At 42.8% G+C, this 24,061-nt stretch overlaps 1 protein-coding gene across 2 annotated transcripts; it reads right to left on the bottom strand.

Annotated features, from left to right (window-relative positions):
• Window positions 1-343: 343 nt before the first annotated feature.
• Window positions 344-23,722, bottom strand: CDCP1 (CUB domain containing protein 1). 2 transcript variants are annotated; one of them, XM_031590350.2, is made up of 9 exons: window positions 23,206-23,722; window positions 13,147-13,350; window positions 11,376-11,729; window positions 9,703-10,071; window positions 7,451-7,678; window positions 6,348-6,731; window positions 5,557-5,922; window positions 4,252-4,333; window positions 344-3,091 (listed from the first exon to the last, which is right to left on the bottom strand). In XM_031590350.2, the coding sequence occupies exons 1-9, from the start codon at window positions 23,279-23,281 to the stop codon at window positions 2,644-2,646; spliced, it is 2,511 nt and encodes an 836-aa protein (XP_031446210.2). In that variant the 5' UTR covers window positions 23,282-23,722; the 3' UTR covers window positions 344-2,643. The 2 variants fall into 2 exon arrangements, with proteins under 2 accessions (XP_031446210.2, XP_089998550.1); XM_090142424.1 differs by lacking the exon at window positions 23,206-23,722 and adding an exon at window positions 22,946-23,167.
• Window positions 23,723-24,061: the final 339 nt, after the last annotated feature.

A 24,061-nucleotide genomic window follows, 5' to 3' on the forward strand; every position in this document is an offset into this window, starting at 1 on the left:
GCATGCAGGAACGGCACCCATTGATAATCATCACCACTTGCTGAATGTTTATGGAGATCAAACAGTGGATGTGAGCACAGTGGGTGGTGCATTTCAGCAGTGGTGGCAGTGACCTAAGAGACAAACCACACAGGGCTTTTTTTTCTTGCTGGTGAAAAAGCACAGCTAATGGCAGTGACTATGTTGAAAAATAGTATTTTGTAGCTGAGAATTTTCTCTACCAAACAGTATTATTGTGCTCTTTGTGTGTCTGTTGTATTTTCCACAGAAATAAATAAATAAGAAGCACTAGTTTCATAGCAAACTAGTTATTTACACACAGGAAAAAGCTGCACACTGACTATTCCAGCTGGTAATATAGTTATGTTTTATTTATTAAAAAAAAAATTAAGTCACAACTTTATCTGAGGGAAAAGTAAACTTGAATTTGCACCTGTACTCTTATTCAAAACATGAAGTAAGTCAACCTTAGACTGAAAGCAAATGTAAACTGAGGTTTGTATCACCGTACCAAAAGCTGAGTTAAAACAGAACAAAAGGAAAAAAACACAACAGTGAACAAGCATCATATTCCTCCTTCAAATTTCCAGACGTTGTAAACAAAAGCCTGACCTCTGTTCCCTTTCCATCAGTTGTTTAGAAAGAACATGAACTAGAAGATTTCACCTAAGCAGCTGCAGAAACTGAGCCAGAGGGATGAGATAGCCTTGAGTTTCTCTCAGAAGCACATTTCTTTAAGAAAAAAAAAAAAAAGAAAAAAAAAAAGGAAAAGAAAAGAAAGAAGCACTGACACATGAATGAACAAATGGGCTACCCTGATAAAACATACAGTGCCAATTCAGTTACCTGAGAAAAAGTAGATAATGTTACTGGAGAAATCTTTTAAAGTTGTCAAATGGCATTCAAACACTCCAAGTACACTTAAAAATATATAATCCCAGTGACCAGCCACAGATCTAGGAATACATATTTCTGTATTAAAAGTGCAAAACATAAGCATAAAAAGTACATGAAGCAATAAAAAAGCACTTCCAGCTGGCATACGTTTTCCTGTATGCCACAGAAGATTGAGTCAGATCAGATATAATTAATTGGTATACACTGTTAAGCAGGCACACTTGATTGTTTAACACAGTCATTTGCAATGCCAGCATAGTTAACGGAGGAAGAAATCCACATTTCTTTTGATGTAAACAGTAATGTTCCTAGTAAAGATGTTTTCGTTTTAGACATTAATATAAACATAATGTCACTGCATGCAACACCTTCTATAAATCATGTGGCACCTCTGAGCATCATTAGACAAGAAGCCATCAAAACAATTTAGAGAGTAATTCTCAAGTTGAATCTAGCTTTGCATGCACAATTGCAAACATCCTCAGTAACTGCACACCTAGCCAAGCCAGATGTTTGTGTATAAAAAGCAACTCGATTCATATACCTGTAGTGCTGTGAGTGAGGACATGACCCTCAAGTTTTACAAGGCACAGGAACTGAGGGGGAAGCTAAATACGGCACTCAAAAATGAAAATTATTATTGCAAGAGGTGTATGTCAGAGGAGCCAGATGACTGAAGCTAAGTACCGGGAGAAATCAAGAGTTATCTCCAACATTGTTTCAATGTGATTGTTAAATTTAGACGGATGACCAAAAAACCAAAACACAGGCCTCTCTTAAGGATTCACTCATATGCTTTACAATTCAGAGGCCGTTGAATATAATCTGTTTTCTTTATCCCCCTTTTTAACCTTACTAGATAAACAAGCATTTATGAGTTGAAGTGAAATGCATTAGTAAACAGCTAGATGGCTATACCATTACGTCTTCACCAAACCTGTACCCTCTGGGACAAAAAGGTCAAGAAACTAACAAAACGTGAATGCTGCAGGCACCTGAAAACAAGTGCAAACTGTTTTCAGTCTTTGGTATAAGCTCACACAGTGCTACTCAAGTACTAGAATATCAGTTGGAAATTAGAGAAAAAACACAACTTTACTTCTGAGCTTGGCGAGCCCAAGCTCAAGTATACACACTGATTAACATGCATGGAGCATTTCCAGGCTGCATACACGTGGTCTTTCAGTACATTTACACTGCAATCACTACGTTAAATACAAGTGAATTTTCAAACAGCAAGTAGTAGACATGAAAGTCTCTCCTACTTTGCTTAGACATTAAGAGAAGGAACCCATACCTGTTCAATCTGGAGCTGCCTTGAGTCCATGAGGTGGCCTATGCCTTCAAAAAGTCACCAGCCAATGCTCAGGTCAAATGACTTGTGAGAAAGGAGGGAATACTGCATAAAACACACTTTCTACTCAATTCGATGCCACAGTTTTAAATTGGTATTGTTATGAATTCTTTTTCCTGATGTCTTGATAATAAAAAGGAATAGCATACCTCTGCCATCCATCTCACAACTCACAAGTTTTCGGAGTGCTCCACTGTTTGAGTTTAAAAGACATTAACTCTAAAACTGGAAGCTATCAACAGCTGAATTAAAACAACAACACAAACAACAAAGCAAAAACAATATCAAAACATACTTAAAAATAACACTCCTCTTCTGCTATTTTTTCCCTGGTCATTTGTCTTTGCAGGCTGTTTGGATTTCCACAGGAAACTACTGTGCCTGGCATAAAATTACTCTTCTAAGCTGTCCTGTTCCTTATTCTCCAGCAAGGACATGCCTGTATCACCATTATTTTTTTCATTTCCGTCTCCACTGTCCTCCAGTTCCCCTGATTTCTGATGAGCAAATGTGTAAGTGTCACCATCTGTTTCTGCCAGAAGTGGAGGCTCCTCTGTGTTAGGAGAGCGTTTTATGTCTTTTCTAAAGGAGAATGGAGGTGGAGAAGGTGGCAAGCTACCCATGGGCCCATCGAAAGGCTGGTACACATCAACTTCTGGAGTGACTGAGCCATTGGATTCCTTCAGCAAGTGCCCATAGACCATAGCATCATCAATAACTGCATAGACATGGGACTCGTTGGTTTTCCTATCTTTTTGGAATAAGCGTTGCTTTCCAGGCATCTGGGTATTGACATTTGTATTGTATACACCCACCATGGGATTTTGGTTTTTCTTCTTCCTGTTAGAGAGTTGAAATGATTCACAGGTCAGAAAGAGCACATGGCTCAGTGCATTTGAGCTCAATAATAGCAGCTGCTGTTTACACATTCCACCTACCCTGTGTCAGACAGTCTAATCTACCTGGATCAAAGACTGTACTTGTAATCTTAAGAAAAATAATTATTGAGTTAAGACAAGGTTGTTTTTTGTTTTTTGTTTTTGTTTTTTTTTTTAAGCTATTTAGTTATCTTCAGTTGCAAACTGAATAAGTTTGGAAGATTAACACCATCAGCCACCCAAGTACAGAGATTCCAGTTATGCAGTGTACTGACCCTCTAAAGTTCCACAGGTGTTAAGAGGACATAAGGGCCAACAAGGCTGAGTGAAATAGTAGATCCACTGTGAAAATCAAATGAACTTTCCCTGGTTTTGGTGCAACTGTCCTCAAGGCAGAAAGACCAAAGGCTGAAGTAAAGGGTTTTTAAACCTATATTCTTAAAACCTTTCCTGTGCAACAGAGAATTGCACTCATAACTGCTCTAATTGTTATATTACACAAATCATTCCAGCTTTACAGCTTCAGGACCAAACCACCCTGAGCACACACACATCAGGATCCCCCAAGATACTGATGGCTTCAGACTCCCATTATATGATTTAGGTGTGTTGGCTTTGCACAAATGAGTTCTCTCCCCAAGGGCTCATCTCATAAAAAAGTGCTCCTACTTGGTGTGTAAACTGTGGAAGAAATTGCTAGAAGGTCTGTAGATGAAAGACAAGTCTTTGAATACCCTAAGTGACTTTACAGTTTGTCTTAAGAAAGATTTGTCTGGGGTCACATTCATCACAATATCATTTCACATGAAGCACTGATAAATCCAAGCAATACCTTTACTTCTAGTACAGTCAGAAGCTTGTGCCAAAAGCAAAGCTGGGCAACACATTGGGTGCTGAAGTAATGTGACCCCAGGAATGCTGCTCTACTTTTAAGAGAATCAATTCAGAATAAAGCAGCATTCTTGGAGCAACAGCACTCCAATGCCCAGTGCATTGCCTACATTATGCTCCACGACTTTGCTTAAGGGAACTACATCAACAAGTGAAATACAAAGCCCACCACCTCCCCCACAATGCGTTCTTGAACTGCTAACCTACACACATGCTAAATTAGGAACTTACTTCTTCTTAACACAGCACACAGTGAGTCCAATAGCTGCAAGAACTCCAGCCCCAGCCAGTACACCAAGTATCACTGCTAGATCTGAAAGCAGACAAGTTACAAGAACACTGAGCATTTTCCTAAAAGCTGTTTGGGTCTAAACCTCCTCAGCAGATTTCAAGTGCATCTATTGCATGCAAAGAGGGAGTTTCCAAGCTGTGCATGCCTAGGGGTAACACAAGACAATTCCAAGAGGTTGGCAGTCAAGCAATGACAAGCTCCAGCTGCTAGCAGTGGATCACAGACTTTAAAACAACCAACACTCCCTCTGTCAGACTTAGCCCTTGGTGCAAGGATTCAACACAGCTCACATGCTGCTGAACTTACTTGCAATGTCTCACAAGCCTCTGGCTGAGCATGTAGCATAGAGAAGAAAGCATGGAAAGAGACAGGCAAGTAATCAACAAACAAAATAGTTATTTTTTCACCAAATCCCTCTCAGTGCAATCCTTTCCCCTAAACTACAAGAGTTATGTTGACTTGGAGTTTTCAGAGAGTCATTAAATTGATCAGGAAAGTCCATATGTGAGCAAAAATGAAAAAGTGGTATGTTACAGAAGTATTCATTATAGAAAATAAAAGGAAAGAGGAAGAGAAGAAAAGAATAAAAATGTTTCTAGACCAGAAACTGTATCAAATGTCCATGTAACAACACTTCTACAGATAGCAGCAGTCTCCCACAGATTATGCAGAAATGCAAACATGAAACAAATTTACCTGTATCTGAGCTAAACCTACCCTAAAAATGTTTTTTTTTAGTGACTTGTGTTTCAGAGAGATGAAAGATAACAAAAAGCAGATTTTGCTGTTATTAGTCAAGGCAGTCTAACAGAACAGCGAGATCTCCCACAAGGATTATTTGTTACTTATGTGAAAAGACTACTCAGATTAGTAAATTTGCATAATCAAATCCCAAATTGTTCACTAGGTCTGTGACCTTGGGAGCTGAAAAAACACTGCTTGATCTTCTTACACCTTCCAGCTGTGATCTCCAATTTAAAAAGATAAAATAAATAAAACCAGTCTCATTCCTCTCCAGCCTTGCAAACCCCAAGCCAAACCCCCACCACATAAGAAACTCTCCTTTCTCCTCAGCCTAGAAGTGCTCATCTGTTACTCTGAGAGGCTTATGAGGGACAGGCATTTCAGGAAGCAGGAATCTTATAAAACCCAGGGTATGCAGAGCAGCACACAGTACTGTTTCCCCAGTGGAAGGAAATGAAAAAAAAGTGGAAAGCAAGCCATGATAAACTTACAAGACTCACCTATCTGCTTTTCAACAAAAGTCACCCAGAACTTCAAGGTCAGTTGCATCGGGTCCACAGGCTTACAATTGGAGACATTTACCCAGAAGTTATGATGCATATTTCGGGGCTGAGGCAGAAGCTCATCCTCCCGCCGTACAGTTTCCTCTGCCCCAGGCATCTGTTCCTTTATGTTGACATAGGCACGCCCTGTCTCACAAGTAATGCCCATGCGGTCCGTGGAGAACCCTAGGCGGGCAACTTGCTGATTGGGCACAATGATGTACCAGGATATGGAGACGTAAGGGGGTAGACCATAAAGTGAGCTGGGAGTCTGTAAGTAAGTTTTAGCTTTTGAATCTGGACTCACAGTAAAAGTACACTCGTCTGTAAGAAAGCAAATGAATACAGGCATGAAAACTTTGTTTCGTTATGTGTTTTTAAAGCTTTATCTTCCAACATGTAAAATTATATAGACTTTCTTCTCTGTAACAAAAAAAACATCACTTATAAAGTATATTTCCACATTCGCATTCTATGTCATTACCAGCAATACAATTCACCTATCATCTCCTCTGTATCAGTAATCATCAAAGACATAACTGCAGAATTTCCCCTCAACCATCTATCACAAATCTTTCCTTCCTGCAGGAACAAGCCACCTCACTGACTCAGTAAAGACCAGTCCAAGTAATGACTTCAGGCCTAGACTCTAAAGAATTGAATTCTTATTTCTATTCGTTCATATGTGTTCTAATAAATGTACTGAAAGATCCAACAATGGAGTAAAGATGTACAAAACATTACCTTACCTTTAATATGTGGCACAAAAGACATTTTCAGATCTTGATGATTAGACTCATTGACGAAACCTTTACCAAATGTTTTTAAAGAGATGGTGATATTATTCCTCAACTGAATCTTTTCAATGGCTCCACCAGGGCAGAATATACCGACATTCATCTCTGTCTCCGGGGTGGCACTAACAATGCTGTAACTGTAGCTTGTGTTGCAGCTCTGCTCTGGGAGGTGTTGCCGCAGTTTCAACGACGGAGATGTGATTTCTATATTGATCAGTTCGGGAGCTATGAGCTTCCAAATAAATTTATGCAGTTGGACTGGCAATTGGCTGATAGTCTTGGGCACTGAAAGGGAATAGATCTTGCTCTCACACCACCGAAGATTCCCCACACAGCCTGTAATCACAAAGACAAGTCAAAACAGTCGTATTTTTTTCTAGCAGAGGAAGTACCTAGGAAAAGCAAGCCTTTTGATATACCAGAATAACCAGAGTCCTATTACATCTGTGTTACAGATCCAGATAAGAATTTACCCAAGCAGACATCCTCTCTTATTAACCTTTACCAAATATATGTATGGCTTGTAGTTTAAGAGGATTCCTTTAAAGGGTGCACCAAAGAAATGTACAGATACAAACACATGCAAAATAGGAAATCACTTCTGCTATATTGCTTGCTTATCGGGACACAGTTGCGAACTAGCTAAGGTCCAGACCTATATCTTAAAACTTTTTCTACTAGCAGTAAAAAGCATCCATTCGGTGCAGGATTTTCCAGAACATATGAACAGCACAAAATGCATTCCTGGTGGTCGCCTTGCTCCCACACTTTCTTGGACTGATTTATGGCTTCTCCTGCTCTGTTTCCATATTTTGCAGTTTTCAGTAAGAAGCTTCTCCCATGCCTTTGTCATTTCCCTTCTAGTAATAGCAATGCAGCTCCTGTTTTTCAAAGTGGGACGCTGCAATGAGTAACAAGGTCATCTCCACATTCACCGTGCCATCTCCCATCCGGCCAAAGCCTGATTTTCAACACACACCGCTGTCTCTCAGAAAGTGAGAGAAAAGCATACAGAAACATTCTCTAGAAACAAGATGAAGCCACTTTTGTCATACTTATGCCCTGTTCAGCTGTGATCCTCAGGCGGGATAAGTCCTTGCACAGAAAAGAAATCTTGTAGGTGGCGCCAGAGGCCAAGGTCAGAACTCGGTCGCAAGTGCGAGGATCCTTGCAGATCAGGCACATGGGTTCTGATACGGATGGGGTTCGCCTGGGCCACCCTTCAAAGTGGATTGTGACAGTCATATTCCGTTCTTTGCTAAGGTCAACCAAGTGAGTGACATCTGCAACGACAAACATCTCAGAGCAATCACTGGTGTGAAGGAGAATTGCCTCCATCTCTTCTCACACCATTAGACAAAGAGCAGTTAAAGCTATTTCTGTATTAACTAAAAAAACATCATTTATTTCTTTCTATCCATGTAACAAAAGCTCGGATAGTATCATATCACTCTTCCAGTTAAGTTTAAGTCTTTACATCATTTCTTGACTACTTTTCAGTTGTAATGGGGTGATGTAAGCTAGTCCCTGTTGAACAGGCTAGGTTATAATACAAATAGTTGAACTCCATAGTAGTTAAGTTAGATTTATTAGATTTCTCAGAAAGTGCCTTGATATTTTCATCACAAATCTTGAGAGGGCAATAGTACAGACAATCCTGGAAACAACTTCCAGACATACAGAAGACAAGAAAGTGATCAGGACTAGCCAGCATGCATTTAGGAAAAAGAACCCACGCTTAGGCAATGTGACACCCCCTCTAGAATGACGGGACTGGCTTGGTGGGTGAGGCAAGAGCAGTGACTATTGGTCTCAAAAGCCTTGCGAAAATTGAGTTGAACATCTCCCATAACGTATATTCCCAAACACACTGATATAGACTAGCTAAGTGGACAGTGATGTGGACTACAAAACTGCCTCAACTGCTGACCTTGAAAGGTTTGTGATCAGCATCATAAAGTCTGTCTGGAGGACACTCATTAGTGGTCTATCCTACTGGGTAAGTACTGAGACCAGAACTTCTTAATATTTTCATTATTGACAGATGAGAAGATAGAACACACCCCTCAGCAAGTTAGAAATCTTCAGGTCATTGCCACAGTCAAGCAAACAACCTAGGATCTTCACCACAGGGTTATTCATTCTTCAGGTGTTTTCAGCAGCAAAACACAAGATCAGACTGAAAAGTTATTTTGATTGGAAAATAGCTGAATTTTCCCCTTACTTAACGACAAGCATCACAGACAGCTGTGGAATACCAAAATGTTTGGGAAGCTTTGAGAATGTGTAGATACTGATGCATTTTTAATAAGAACCATGCTTAACTTGCACACGACATACAAGATAAGTTTCAATATGGTCCTGAGGGCTGGATTTGAATCTTTGATGCAAGTTACATAACTAAAATCACTCATGAAATTCTGTGAAATCCCTAGTGAAGCCACCGCTCTTTCTCAAATCCAAGCAGTTTATTGCTTGCACTTCATTAAATAAACAACAAGCTTTTTTTTAAATTTATTTTTTAGATGGTTATTATCTTGGCTATAAATATATTAAAATGATTCTTTGCTTTCCAAAGTAGAGCAGAGATAAAGATGATTAACTGAATGCAATGTTTTCTCTCTGTCTGGCTTCCGAGATGTAACACTACAAATGTACACAAAGGTGGTTTGTTTAACAATTTCAGAAGGATTTGCCGTTTGTGAACAGAGACAGACTAGACAGATTAAGAACTGAGGATGAGAGTGTTGGGATGCTACAGAACCTTTGATAGGGAGACTGTGAGGTGACATACAAGCCTGGACAATTTAATCAAGAAGGTTCTTGCAAGATAATTGGATCAGATCCCCACAGAGAGAACATAGCCTCAAGGAAATGCTGCCCTATGTTTAATTTTGTTTATAAGGAGTGCAAGGTCCGATATCACAGATCTTAAAGGCACTTCTCAGTTACATGGTGTACACGCTGGAAAAGGAAAGGAATCTCCATTTACAAGGTACAGTATAAAACCTACAAATGGACATTTTGACCCTGCTGCAAATTGCAAAGCTCAGTATTGCCATTCATCTTCCTGTTACAGTAGCCAGTGGCAAATAAAGTAATGCAGGCCTCAGTTCTGCTCAGCAAGCCACCTCCTTAACTAAAGGAGGGCTCAAAGCTCAAAAAAAAGAATGACAAAAGCAGTATTCTGTTCCTCGTGGAGCTCAGACTAAATGTCTATGAACAAAAGCAACAGAGCCAGTTTGTGTCTGCAGAAGTAAAAAGTAATAAATGCAGAGAGGGACAGAAGGAACAAACCAGTACTCACTCTCATCAATCTGAGGGTGCTGGACGACGACTTGGAAGAGTAAGCGAAGGATGCCTGGGTTCTGGGCATCCTGATCACAGCCCTGCAGAGACAGGTTGAAGCTGCCAGCAATATTGGCAGGCTGGCTGTCACTCAGCTTAAACACCTCAGGATTACTGACAGAGCCAGGTATGTAATACTCCACCCTCTCCTCCTTCCTTTCGCAATTGGAAAGGCTGTAGTCGTGGAAAAACACACTCGCTCTCATGTTGGAAGGGACTACAAACTGCCATGTCATGAGCTCATCTTCTGGAAAGCCCAAGGGATAGTTTGGGGACATCAACATGATGGAAGACTCCCCCTTCAGAGTGGATTCAATAATGCATAACCCTAAGATGGAAGAAAAGAATCATGAAAACTATTAGCAATTAAAGACAACACACCAGCATATGTAGCACTGCAGCAGCTGAATATTTTTATTTGACAGTAAGCTCATCCACTGCAGTTACAGGTTAGGTTATTACAAAAATGTCAGACTAGAACACATACTTGAGTTAATGCTATTACCTTTAATTACAGAAAAGGAAAGGGATGTGCTAATGCTGCATTTTCAGTGTAGTGGGTTTACCTGTCAAACACATGGATGGGCCTATATTTTTTGAAAAGGAAAGATCCTAGTTATCACTTCCAGTCCTGGCTTAACAAGAGCAATCATGAAGCTTGACTACTGCTTCCACTAGTACTGCTTCACCACATTTCATGAAACAAACAAAACAGTTTTTAAATTAGCAGAGAGCTCTCAGTCCAAAAACTTTGGAGTTCTAACAAGAGCACACCAGCACAGAGCCTCAAATATGCATGATAAAACATGAATGAGAACCACAGAGATGGTGTAACATGACTTGTACTTGGATGAATCCCAGCATTTGGCAGAGCAAAGCTATGTATGCAAAGATTACAACCTTGCTCCAGCCAGTAACTATGAGCAACTGCAAGGAGTGCCACCCCTTACCTTTCTGAATGTCTCAACAGTGCCACGCCAGAGCAGAAGTGACAAATCTTATTTTTTGTTATTGCGTTCTAGAAACACAAACCTAGATCTGGTCTATAGCTGATGGCAACAATCACACAATTCAAGTAAAGTGCAAGAAAAACCCTGAAAGAAGGTTTGTCATGAGATCACAGAGTAATCCGTTGACTGCTACACACATTTCAGGTATTTTTAAAAGATTATTACACAACCTGTTATGTTACTGCACAGGTTGAAACAGATATCTGTATTTAGGCACTCATGTGACCTTCAGGCATTGGTTCCCCTTTTCCCACCTCCCTCTCCTGAAGAGAGACATTAGTTTGAGACAGAAGCAAGTCAAGGAGGCTTTATTTAAAAATAAAGAAGCATAACTACACACTGCAACTAGCAAATAAGTCTTCTCGATCACTCTAGTTATGCTATCTAGTCTCACATAAAGCAAGAAAACTGTCATGTTTATGTTTTAGGAAGTTTAAAGAGATTGCACCAAAAGCAGCAACACAACAGTTTGCATAATTATTGCGTTGAACAGCCAAACTACCAAGTCATTTTGATCCTAGAAGAGAAATAGCTACTGAACAAAAACTAACCACCACCACCTTTTCTAAAAGAGGATTGCACGGGGAAGAAAACAGGGGACAATAAACTACTCCATGCTTACGTTTTATGGAAGATCTGTTGGCAATGTTAAAGCCTGAGGTGGTGGGAGTCAAGTTCCAAGGGAGGTGCAGAGACAAGATGACTCCTCCAAGCAGTTTGACACGAGACACCGAGCCATTTCTGCAGAAGGTGCCAATGTTGACCGTGGCTATATCGATGCAGCTGTTGATGTTGTAGCTAACTAAATCTGGACACATCTCTCCTGGTTGAATCTGTCTTAATGGGGCAGAAAATTTCAGCTCAAGTCCAGCCTTTGTACTTGCTTTCACATCCCAGATGAAAGTCCTATTAAGGCGAGGTAGCACTGGTGGGTAAAGATGAACATCTCCAAAGGGGCATGGGCCTGATACACAGTCTAAAATGCAGAAAGAGAACAGCCATAATACACTAAAGAAAATCATCAAGTAAATAAGGTATGTTACTTTCCCTTTCTTAGTTTCTTTAAACTTCTTCAGTATTTATATATATGTATATATATATATATTTTTTTTTAAGTTGAATCTATTTATTCTACATAGATTTATCAGATTTATCTACATTTATTCTACAACCACTCCTATAAGTCCTGTCTTTAAACAGGACTCCTGCCCCTTTGAGTAGACAGGATAAACTTGCTTTTACAAATGAGCCAGCTTGACTAACAGAGGGCATTTCATTCTTTGTTGTTTGCTGAAGAATTTAGAAGATATGTAGTGAACAGAGAACTGAATAAACAAAAGGGAGGAATTCAACTTTAAGAGAGATGGAAATAATGAATCTAGAGAACTGATTTTAAGCCACTGCACTCAGAATTGCGATACAACGCCTGTCAAATCATTAAGTTTTCTATTAATTGCTGTGAACAGAACCTTCATTTCCTTGGTGCCCTGATAAGAACCTGGGGCCTAGAGTTTGCAAAAGTGATTAAGAACTGTCAACAAAATACTTCAAGGAGAACCTAGAGAACTTTTATCAGAAAAATCTAGCTTAGCAGTACTTCAAGCTGGAAAATTAATCATATTTTATATCTAAGCTTAAAAGAAAACACAAAACAACTATATATTACAAATATGTATCATAAAATATTATGAATATTACCATTTGCATGACCTACATGAATAAAACCCCCAAACATGAAAAGAACTGTCTTTATAACAAGGCCTGAACATCAACTAAAAAATAAAGAAGATATAGTCAAAAACTGACTGCCAAATGAAGTTTGGGATCTAGTTGATAAATAGCACATGCTCATGCCACTAAAGAATATATTACCACACAGACATAGAATAGAAATTACATTCAAAACAAATACAAGTTTAGTTCCAAGTCTGTCAAATTTTCAGATTCTTGTCCTCAGAACCATTCATTTAATATAAGGAAACATGCATATCTCAATGTTTGTCTTGTCCATACAGACACAATCAAGATATTCAATGAATAAGATGCATGACAGTATTATCAATGCTCAAAGGCTTTTGACAGGGCACTCCTTTGAAAAGGCTAGAAACTGCAAGAGAAGGGATGTCAGAAAGCAACTGATGCAATGAAGTCTCATTTAACTATTTTCAAAAGCCAATGAGTTAACATTCATTTTGCTAGACAGAAATACAAACTTAAACTTGAGTAGTTTCAGTAATTCAAAGCTGTCTATCAGCATCCAAGGTTCTTTTCCTAGCCAAGAATATAGGCAACACCTTGATACAGTAACAGGGAGAAAAAAAAAAATAAAAGCACAGTTAGTTTTATTGGAGGAAAATCACCACTGAGAAAAACAAAATAGAAACACGTCTTACCAATATTCTTCTGAATTTCCATCATGAAATATTTCTCAGGAGTGTTACAAGTGAAGATGAAAGTCACATTTTCCCCTGGTCTTATCTGCAATTCAAACCTGCGTCCATTTTTTACGTGAATTAGACAAAGAGGTAAGACACCAGGTTTCAATTTAATTGTAACTGTGATGTTGTCTGCTGCACGAAGGGAGATTGTGAAGGAAGCTAAGGAAGAAAAAAAAAAGATAGAAGTGCTGTGTTACTAGCATGTAGAAGCATCACCACACATCTACAGAGGCATGGTGCTATCACAGGGAGCATTTACACCTGTCTCATAAGTCTTGAGTGCTGAATCTCTATAAAATACCTGCAGCTCCCCCAGCCCAGATGACACAGCAATCTACCTGCTGCACGTGCCCAGAGAGGCATGAATGCAATTTGTGGAGGATCATTTCTGCTCCACCATCATGGGTTTCGCATTAGTCCTTTCAAATTTCTGCTTTCCAGACTCAGACTCTCAGCCTCAGCTTAAATTGCACTGTAGGGTTACAGGTCAACCTCAACAACTCCTGCAGGTCAGACAAGATACTCTGGTGATGCCAATACAGACCAAGCGTCCAAACCAATGCCCACCTAGTAAGAGTTTCAATCACTCCTAGTTACTAAAATCACATTAGCTACTGCACAGCTTGGCTTGCCCTGCTGAAAGCCTTCTGATCCTCCAGGCAAGGAAGAAGCACTAATGTGAGGAATATCTGCCCCCAAACAACAGATTTGGATATGAGAACACTGGCCAATGGGTGCATGTGGGCATGGTTCTCTCCTGCCCTCCAGCTCATTCCCTGAAGGCCCTTAGCAGTGAATACAGCACCTGAGGCCTTGGGTGGGCTGTGTGCGCCCAGACACCTCTGCACACCTGGCACAACCATCGGCTGTGGGGAACACATCCCACAGCTTTTTGGGGAACACACAAAGGACCCAGAGGTGGTCAGAGACCTCAGGCCATCTTCAATCGTTGCTGAACACATGAGCAGCTCTCACACAAAGCACTGGAGCCACAGAATAAGCACTGTATGGTCAGTGGTTAAGCAACAAGTGGCCCAGGTACGACTACCTACCAAATATACAAAGTGCGAGGCACTGACTGGATATTCAAGCAGACTCAAATCACTCTTCTCAGCAAACTGTGGTGACTAAAATTTGAGTTCCTGCTGAACAATCTATTGTGCTTTTAAATCTCCCTTTTAGCACCTCTGGATTTTTACAGACACCAATTTGGTTTTGCATGGCCAGGCCTTCATTGTTGGCTCTCCTGTGCTGCAGCTGCAGCTTTAGGTCTGCACGTGTGAAACCCCCATGGCTAGGAGTGCAAGACAAAAGAAGGTGCTCAAAATGATACCCAGTCGTGCTTTCATTTGAGTTTTGGTGTCTTGAGCCTCTTCTGGACTTGTAGGCCTTTTTGGAGTCAAGCTCCGGAAACAATCCATGTTATCTGTCAGGATCAAAGGCTTTAAACAAAAAAAAAACACAAATAAAGAGGCTTGCCAAATTTCTGCACGTACCTGTAGCAATTACTTTATCAGACCTCTATACCATTAGTGAAAAATCCGGTCACTTATTAACTTTCCTACAGCTTTTAAGCTCTGACCTGATAGCTTACACCAACTCCCTAACCAAAGGTAAGAACAAGTAAGACTTGCATTCGTGCTTTAGAAATGCTTTCAGAGCCGTTCTCAGTCTGAATTTTCCTGTGGAAAACTAATATTAACAGTCATAAAGAAGATGAGAAGATGTAAGGGAAATGAAGAAGGGATCGTGCAGGAGGCTGCTGTGATGCACCAGCTGAACCATGAGCAGTGCTGTGCACCCCAGCACAACGCAGAGCCTGGCGTGCAGCAGGTAAGGGGGACCCAGGAGACACAGACATTTCCCTTGTGCAATGAAGTCCCAAACACACAGGCAGCAATCACAGAGGTAGCTTCCTAGAGGTGGGAAAAAGAAAACAGATGCTGCTCTTCCTCTCTCTTCAAAGCAAAACAGCTTCCAGAACAGAAACGACTACTTCCAGACTAGTCCTGAGTATTTTTCTATAACACTGTATGTTTGTATTCTACTGCACTTACTGATCATGACAGTCATCATTTTTTGGAAGTTCATGCCATTCAGATATGAAGTGCTAATAGCCCATTACCAGTAGTTAAAATCTATGAACAAAAGTGTCTCCGCTCTTGCACGCTCGTGCAGGCTGTACACCCAATTAGGCTCAGTGGAGCTACCTACTGGAGATGCACACATGGCCAGGCACTATGCCAGGTTACTGCACAAACAGCTTGCTAAAACAAAACCTCACAGGTAATCCATTTGGTCAGAGAACTGAGAGCGCTGTGCCGTAATATAAACAGCATTCAGTTGCCAACAATGTGCTAAGTTACATCAAACTATCAGGTCTCATTTTCGTAGGCAAACTGGGGAAAAAGAATCATGCAGGAAGAAAATATATCCAGTGATCTCAAAGTCAATAAAAGAAAAAAAAAAAGATTAAATGGCTAAAAAGGCAAATTATAGCCACATACAGAACAGAACAGAGACTACAGCAGAGCTTTTATAAGCATTGGTGAGTCTCCTCATGACTCACCCTGATCTGTCTCTATGATTCCCACTATATGCCTCCTATTTGTATTACCAATAACCATCCACACTTCTCGTAACGAAGGAATTTCCACACCTTGTTAATTCTGCACAGATGACACATAGGATATTTGAAAAAAGGAAAAGCATTACCAAAGCTGGGTCCACTCTGCACAGTGATGAAATTGTTGGGCTAGAAGATGTCAGAGGCAAAGCCTCCAGCCCTGAGCAGCCCTGGATGGAGGTTGTTCACAGGCTGGTGCCTGTCTGAAAATATTTTCCTCTACATGATTACAGCTCTGTGGCCTTCCTTGAGTATTTCTTCAGCTAACCAAATGCTAATCTGCATTGTTCTGCTGCAATCAGACACCACTACTGCTTGTCTTCATTTACGACTGCATCTCCACAATTGTCTCATCACAGCATCCCTTTATCACTCCATAATGCTCATCTCCCCACCAAGGCACCCCAGCCAGATTTTCCTCAACAACATGATTTTTCCAAACCTTTCTTCAACTTTTTTGCTTGGGGCTTCTCCAACTCGATTTAGAAACAAACTGCGTAGCATGAAACAAGTGAGATTATTCTGCAGAATTCAGCTTAGCTGCAATAAACACTAATTACCCGTGTATTTACTTAAATATATTTTTCCTGTGCAATGCAGAAGGTAAGCTGGAGGGTAGTGGAGCCAGTGGTGCTCACAGAGAGCACGTGCATGAGTGTACGTACAAGGAAAGGACTTGGCAGAACAGTGATTTATAGCTATGCACAGCGCCTTGCCAAACAGAACAGAAGAACAGAGTCCAACCAGTAGTCACCTCCTGAGGGCTGAATGACTGAGTCTTATTGCAGCTATTTATCCATAAGGATCTATGGATGATTGTTTAGTGTGACTTCAATTTATGGAGTCAAACAATCAAAACAAACAAACAAACAAAAAGACAACTTAAACCAACCAGACAGACCAAAAAAACAGAACTGACAAAAGTTACCAATTTTAGCCATTCTTAACAAGACAAACAGCTGGATCAGACTGACTCAGACACCACTCACTACCAGAGACAGCTGAGGGAGGCGGGCGATTGCATGGCTCTCTGCGGAAATGAAGCATCTGGATGCCAGCCCCTGCTCTACCCAGGGCTCTGAATGCTCTCCACTCACTTCCTTGGGGTTGGCCTCATCCAACCTGGTGCTCCGTGACAGGAGGACAGCACAGGGACATGATAGGGACAGCTCCTGCATCCCAACTCCATGCCCTTATAGCTCAGCTAGGAGATGCTACCTCTCCCTGGAACCCCTGACACAATTTTCATTGCATTCTCAACCCCAACTTGTCAAAAAATGGGTCATAAAATATTTTGAAGGGCAAATAGCTCCTCAATTTGATTACTTGAGCCATTTTCTAGCTGCCTTACTGAATACTTCTAGGTTTCGGTCCAGATGTCCAGTTCATCTACAATACCTGAGTGGCCAGGGTCAGCTGCTCCAACCCCAGCTGAGATGTCCACCCATGCAGTTTCCTTCTTTAAGTGCTTCAAGTTAGCCACAGACCCTGCTCATGGTAGGGGTGCTGGAATCAAATGGTCTTTAAGATCCCTTCCAACCCAAGCCATTCTGTGATTCTATGATTCTACAAACCACATACTGTTAAACTCTACTCAACTACTGCAGAGAGCTGTAAGCAGCAAATGGAATCACCAGCACAAAGTGCAGCCAGCCCTGTTGCTGTGAGCTCAACCTTCTAAAGCAAATAGGATTTTGTTTACATTTAAAATGCAAACTACCTACTTTGCTTATTGCTTAATGATCACCCATCCAACGCAAGAGATGAGGTCCGTATTTCGTGAAGGAATTGTTTTCATGGAATCACCCAGGAAGCTGAAGCTGAAAGCTGCAAAACTTATACACACATAGAGGTTGATGCTAAGTGTTGCGGCAGGATCTCCACCCTAGAGATGGCACCTGGCACCCATTCCTCTGCCACCATGACACAGTCCCCTCACCTCACAGGGGGCTGCACTGACACCAGGGCAGGGTGGGGATGCACAGCAGTTGAGATGTCATGCACCCTGCTGCCTTCTCACCAGGAAAAAAGGTGGCAATGACTTGAGCCATTCTGGCACAGTTCAGCAGTGCTCTGCCAGTCCCTAAGGCCAATAAGACTGCTCACTCAGAAGTAGTTAATTAAGTTAATTTGCAGCGCCTCACAGGAATAAAGTACCTTGACTTCAAAAATAACTACGTCATTACTCAAACTTCAGTATTTCTATTCCTTTCTCTAGAACCTTTTCAGATGGCTCACTGAGACATTCATAACTCATGTGTGAAAGACATTTTTTACAAGAAGCTTTTTTCACCACAAATGGAAAAAAAGACACTTTGGGATTTGGCAGGCTTGTCTGTAATTACAGAAGGGAGAACATTGACTCTGGGCAGCTTGTTTTTTTTTTTTTTTCTTTTTTAGTTATTTAACTTCTGTTGTTTCAATTGAAGTAGGAAGTGAAACTCAGCAAGTCCTCTTTGCAAACTGGACATGAGCCCCTGTACAATGCATAAAACTAAGAGATGTGGGTCTGTACAAGACACCACCACCCTGGCACCAGAAACACAAATGCACCAATGCAAGTCACTGCAGGAGCCTCCTCTGATCAAAGGGATGTTTGCTTACACAGTTTATCCCTGCCTTAACGTAAGGTAGTGAGAGGATGACATCTTGGAGCGTGTCTGTGCAGTTCTCCAGCCTTGGTTCTGGTTAACCAACATGGAGAAGCACATTTCACAATCCGTGGTTCCTCCCATGCCAAACAACCCACCAACATCTTTGTCTCTCTGCTGTGGAACTGCAGGTCACGTTTCCACTCACCATTTACCCATCCTCGTACGTGAATCTCCCAGTTCCGTTCACGGACACAGGACAGTCAGGGACAGCTCTGAAACACTGGCATCATCATGCTGCTCAAAATAAGTCCTTGCTCCAACTTTGAGTAGCCGTGCTCTCCTTGTGACCACACTCCCTTTATCCCCCAAGAAATCAAAAGGCACAGCTGCAAGCAAACTGTCTCATGCTCTCCCTGAGAGTGCATGGGGGACACAGTCATTCAGAGGCAGCCAACACAACAGACACAAGTGGGACTTCTCTATCCATGACGAGACAAGTCAAGAAAATCTGTCATCCCACAGCACTGGCAGTCTGGGCATTCAGAAGCAGGTGAGACAGAAAAGGCAGCTCAGGGGAGACCTTACTGCTCTCTGCAGCTTCCTGAAAAGAGGCAAAGTGGGGGTTGGCCTCTTCTCCCAGGTAACAGCGATAGGAAGAGAGGGAATGGCCTCAAGCTGTGTGAGGGGAGGTTCAGGTTGGATATTAGGAAAAATCTCAGAAAGAGCAGTGAGGCAGTGGCACAGGCTGCCCAGGGAGGTGGTGCAGCCAGCGTCCCTGGAGGCGTTGAAGAACCGTGTGGATGTGGCACTGAGGGACGTGGGCAGTGGGCATGGTGGGGTGTGTTGGTGGCTGGACTAGGTGATCTTAGAAGTCTTTAATGATTCTATGAAAACACACATCTACCAGAGGTTATGGCAGAGCCAGTTGAAGGTCTCATCAATACTACATACATTGGCCAGATTCAGCTCATCTCTACCATTACCTAATACAGAAACCAAAGGTTTTGCTCTTATGTAACAGCCAGCAGCTAAGTACAGCACAACCAACATCCTTTCCTTCACACCCTAGTGGCACAGGTAGGCACGGAACAAAAGGAACCCTCAGCCTGAGTTTTTCCAGGAGCCCTCAAGTGGAGGCTGAGGCCAGAGAGCACCAAGGGGCACCCAGAGACATTGCAGCAGCTATAGGAAGGAAAATGCCCATTAGTTCAGCTCCCTTTGGCAGCAAGTGAAGGCTGTCACCAGCTACAGTCTGACTGGTTACAGCCCACACCAGTTTGAACACAAGAGGATGCAGTTCCACACGTCTGCTCTTCTCCCACATCTTCCTTAAGCTTCCCAGGACCTGGGGAAAGCCATGTTTTGTCACACACAGTTCCAAGAACCGAGGGTTTTTTCCCCTCCCAGTCATTCTCCTTTTGCCTGCTTTGAGTACATACAGCTGTAATAAAGCCATTAACCCATGTACAGCAGCTGTAGTGCAGATGCCCTCCATCTGCCAGCACATGGTAAAGCCTCCTCTTGTCAGACACCTCCTGGTGCTCTCCTTCCCAACATTAACTTCTACTGGCTGCAACACTCAGCACAGGCAAAGCCAAAAGTATCATGGCTGTTTTCTCAGCAAATAATGGCTCTTCATGCCAGGTCTCACTTGAAATGTTTCTCTAACAGACTACATGCAAAGCTGTTCAGCCTTCATCTAGGACTGAGATTTTAGTCACTGGAATTCCAAAGCTTCTTATTTAAAATATATATGTGTATATATAAACATCAGCTAAGCTAGGTGATATGGACTATACTTAAGCTATTACCACCAGAACTGGGACATACAATAAAACAGTAATTTTTTGCATATGTATCTTCTAGAGAATAAAAACTAAGCACATCGTACTGGTACAAGACAACAAAAAACTACAGCATACTCATGTGCAACAATTATGGTCTTAAAAGGAGATCCAGAAAGCAACGCGGCGATTCTGAGAGGAAATAACCCAGCTTCCCTGGCTTCCACAGGAGCACAAACAGGCCAATTACTTATATTCTGTCAATACTAAGTCAGAACACCATAGACAGCCAGATAGCAGCTCAGTTTCAAAAAAAAAAAAACCAAAACCCAGCAGTTTGTATTATGATTCATGCATGACTTGAATCAGTAAGTTGGGAAGAAAAAGTTACCTTAAGGGCAGAGCAAGAAGCAACACAACCTTACCAGGGAATTCACTTATTATAGCAAAGGCATTTTAAATACAAATCTGCAATGTGTTTTATAGACTTCATATGAGTCTGATTAACTTCATTATCACTGCTACAGAGACAAATTTTAGTTGGAAAACATATTTTAAAAGGTCAAGCATGTAACGGTTGATGCACACACTCCCACATTACCCACAGTGATTGCACCAAATAGTTTTCCATCTATAAGACAACCAACATTTCATTTAATAATTTATATTATGAGCAAACTCATGAGAAGAAGAAAAACCACAAACTCATTTGCAGCCAGTATGACCAGTCACACCATATACATTCCCACAGGAAAGCAAAGATGAGACAACACTCTCATGTGCTGGGGGGGGTTGGAAGGAGGAGAGAAGATGGGTCTTCCCCAAGGACAACGAGCAGCAGCATAAGAATGGGCACACCAGGACTTGCAGCTGTCCTACCAGAGTGTAGCCAGTCCCAGAGCAGACACACGTGCCTCACAGTCACTTTCTGTGCAGTTCTGCACACATAACCCACAACTGCACCAAAAGCACAACGCACCAATGGCACCACCAGAGTAAAGGGAATGCCTCAAAAATTATGAGAGACGTAGGAATGTGAGGCAAAAAAAAATTACCCTTAAGCGTATCAGGTTTTCAGGCCAAACCCTTGCTAAAGGAACTTTCAGGTACAGTTTTGGTTGCGTCATAACAGAAGTAACTCCCAGAATGATGAAGAACACCAGGTATGCAAGATCTGCACACAAGCCTGGGAAACAGATTCCCTTCTCCTGTCCCACTCACACCACACCAACCTTCAACCCATGCTGCCAAACCCAGACTCATCTTTTTTGAGGGGGAAGGTCTAGAGAGTGGGGACATGGGTTAGCCAATCCAGCAGGATGGCACAGGAGCTGCAGTGCTGGGGCAGGAGAGAGGCAGGCAGACAAAAGCATGACATTGAAATAAAGGAGAAAGAGGTAGGAAGAGGGACCTTGTGTACTTGCATAAGGCAAACATAAGCTTCTTCATTTTGTTAAAGCACGAACAACACGCCTGGATGCAGTTCGGATGTTTTCAGTGTGACAGAGGAGAAGATGATGGATCAGGTGATGACAACAAGCAATAAAAATCAGGGACGATGGCTCTAATTTTGCAGCTCACCTCAAAAGCAAGCCCATGAAGTTTAATGGGAGGCATCAAGGAGATTTATGGTGGGGAAGAAAAAGGAACATAAGATTTTGATAAGAACGTTTGACCAGACAGTGAGGAATAATGTATGAATAGTCTAAGGGTGGTTCAGATGGAGAACATGATTAATGGGCTGTTGCGTTTCCCACTGAAGGGTTGGATCTGTGTATGAAAAAAGATGCAGTTGAGGTTTTTTTCCATCTGCTTCTAAATTCATCTGCTTTACTGCTGGAGAAAGCCTGGTTTGTCTCCTTCTAGCATGGGTCCACTTCAACTTTTCCACTCTTTGAAACAACCCATAATCAATCACAGCGTAACACTCTTTCTTTATTCTTAGAAGTGTTTTAATGAGCAAATAGCTGTCATTGGTTTGACTCAAAAGCAACACACTGAAGTTCCAGATTACTTAGTTTGAAACTTATTCTTCAGAGCCGCCCAGTTTCACAGCCAGTGCTTTAAACTGCGTAGCTTATAATCAATGGCTGCAAGCGTGATGCATCAGTGCGACGGGCACAGCTAAAGGCAACAGAAATGTTAGCATGAACCTCACATTGGGCTGCTTGGGTCATTCGCAGTCACTGCAAATAACTGCATTTGTTTTGTACATCCTTCCAGGGTCTTTCAGAGGACACACAGCTACAAAGCAGACTGTTTACGTGTAAGGATGAGCATGAACCGCCTGTATTTCCATCCTGCATTTTTGGCAGCCGAGCAGCTTTTGAAACCGAGGAAAAGCCCCATGTGCTGTATTTGAGCTCACAGCTGGAATTCTTACAGGGCTGCAGATGAGATTTGGCTGTTCCTGGGCCATCTCCACGGTACGGCATGGAGCACCCAGGAAGTGTGAGAGGAGCAGCTGGCAGCGAGCGCAGCCGAGCACTGGGCACTGCAGAGCTCTGCTCGGGCAAGTGCTGCTCTGTATGCTGGAAACTTAAAGGAACAGCAAGTTATATCGGAACTAGAAGTTATACAAACTATAGGACCTGCTCAGGCCGGCTCAGGGCTCAAGCTCCTGCTCCTCGCAGGTAACCCACTCCCTCTCCCTGCATCCAAGGAAAAGGGCTTCGGGAAGTTACTTCCGTAACCGAAATACCAGAAACTGAGAGCACAGAGATCACAAAGTTCACCCGGTCAACACTTACCTAAGCGACAAAGACCGACTTCCAACCAGGACAGCCCGGTGCCCCAGCTCAGGCACGCTCCGGGACTGCGCGCCGCACCCATCCCCGGCCCCGCTCCCCAGCCACGCCGCCGAACGCCGGAACCGCTCCCCGAGCCGCAGCGGCAGTGCCGGGCTCAGGGCACCGCGCCCCTTCGCTCGCAGCGCGGCCAAGGAGCGAGCCCGCTCATCACCGCCATCACCACCACCGCGCATCCCTCCCCGCAGCCCCACCATCCCTACCTTCCCGCTGGAGGTGCTGCGCCGAGGCGGCGATGAGGACAGCGAGCACCGCGAGCAGCGCGCGGATCCCCGCCATCTCCCGCAGGGACCCGGCGCCGAGGCGGGCGCTGGCTCCCTCCGCGCCTTCGCTTCCGCCTCCTCCGCGCACCTGGACGGAGGGAGGGGACGGCGGCAGGCCCGCCCGGCAGCGCGCAGGTGGGGCTCTGCCGGACCGCCTCTTCCCCTCCGGCCTGCGGAGCCCTGGGCTGGGCGGGAGTTGTCTGCTTCTCTGTCGTAGACCTCTGCCCAGCGGGACTTTTTACTGAGCTCATCTTAATCACGTGCAATTAAGAGAAGTCGCGTGTCAAAACAAAGACAAAAACCAAAACGCGCACACACACACATACACACACCAAACAAACAAACAAACAAAAAAGAAAAAAAGTAACAATTATAGAATGATTTGGATTGGAAGAGACCTTAAAGATTACCTGGCTCCTCCTTCCCGCCGTGGGCAGGGCTGCCACCCACCACACCAGGCTGCCCAGGGCCCCATCCAACCTGCCCTTGAGAACCTTCAGGGTTGGAGCACCACAGTTCTCTGGGCAGCTGTGCCAGAGCCTCACCACCCTCTGAGAAAAGAAATTATTCTTAACATACAACCTAAACCTCCTCTCTTTTAGTTTAAAGCCATTCCCTCCTTGTCCTATCACTACACTGCCTGATAAAGAGTCCCTCCCCAGCTTTCCTGTAGGCCCCTTGAAGTACTGGCAGGCCGCAATGAGGTCTCCCCAGCAGCTTCCCTAAGCTGAACAGCCCCAGCTCCTTCAGCCTGCCTCTTTAGGAGAGGTTTTCCATTCCTCTGAGCATCTTTGTG

Source organism: Phasianus colchicus, chromosome 6 (assembly GCF_987193195.1).
Source record: "Phasianus colchicus chromosome 6, bPhaCol1.hap1.1, whole genome shotgun sequence".
Classification (NCBI taxonomy): Eukaryota; Metazoa; Chordata; class Aves; order Galliformes; family Phasianidae; genus Phasianus; species Phasianus colchicus.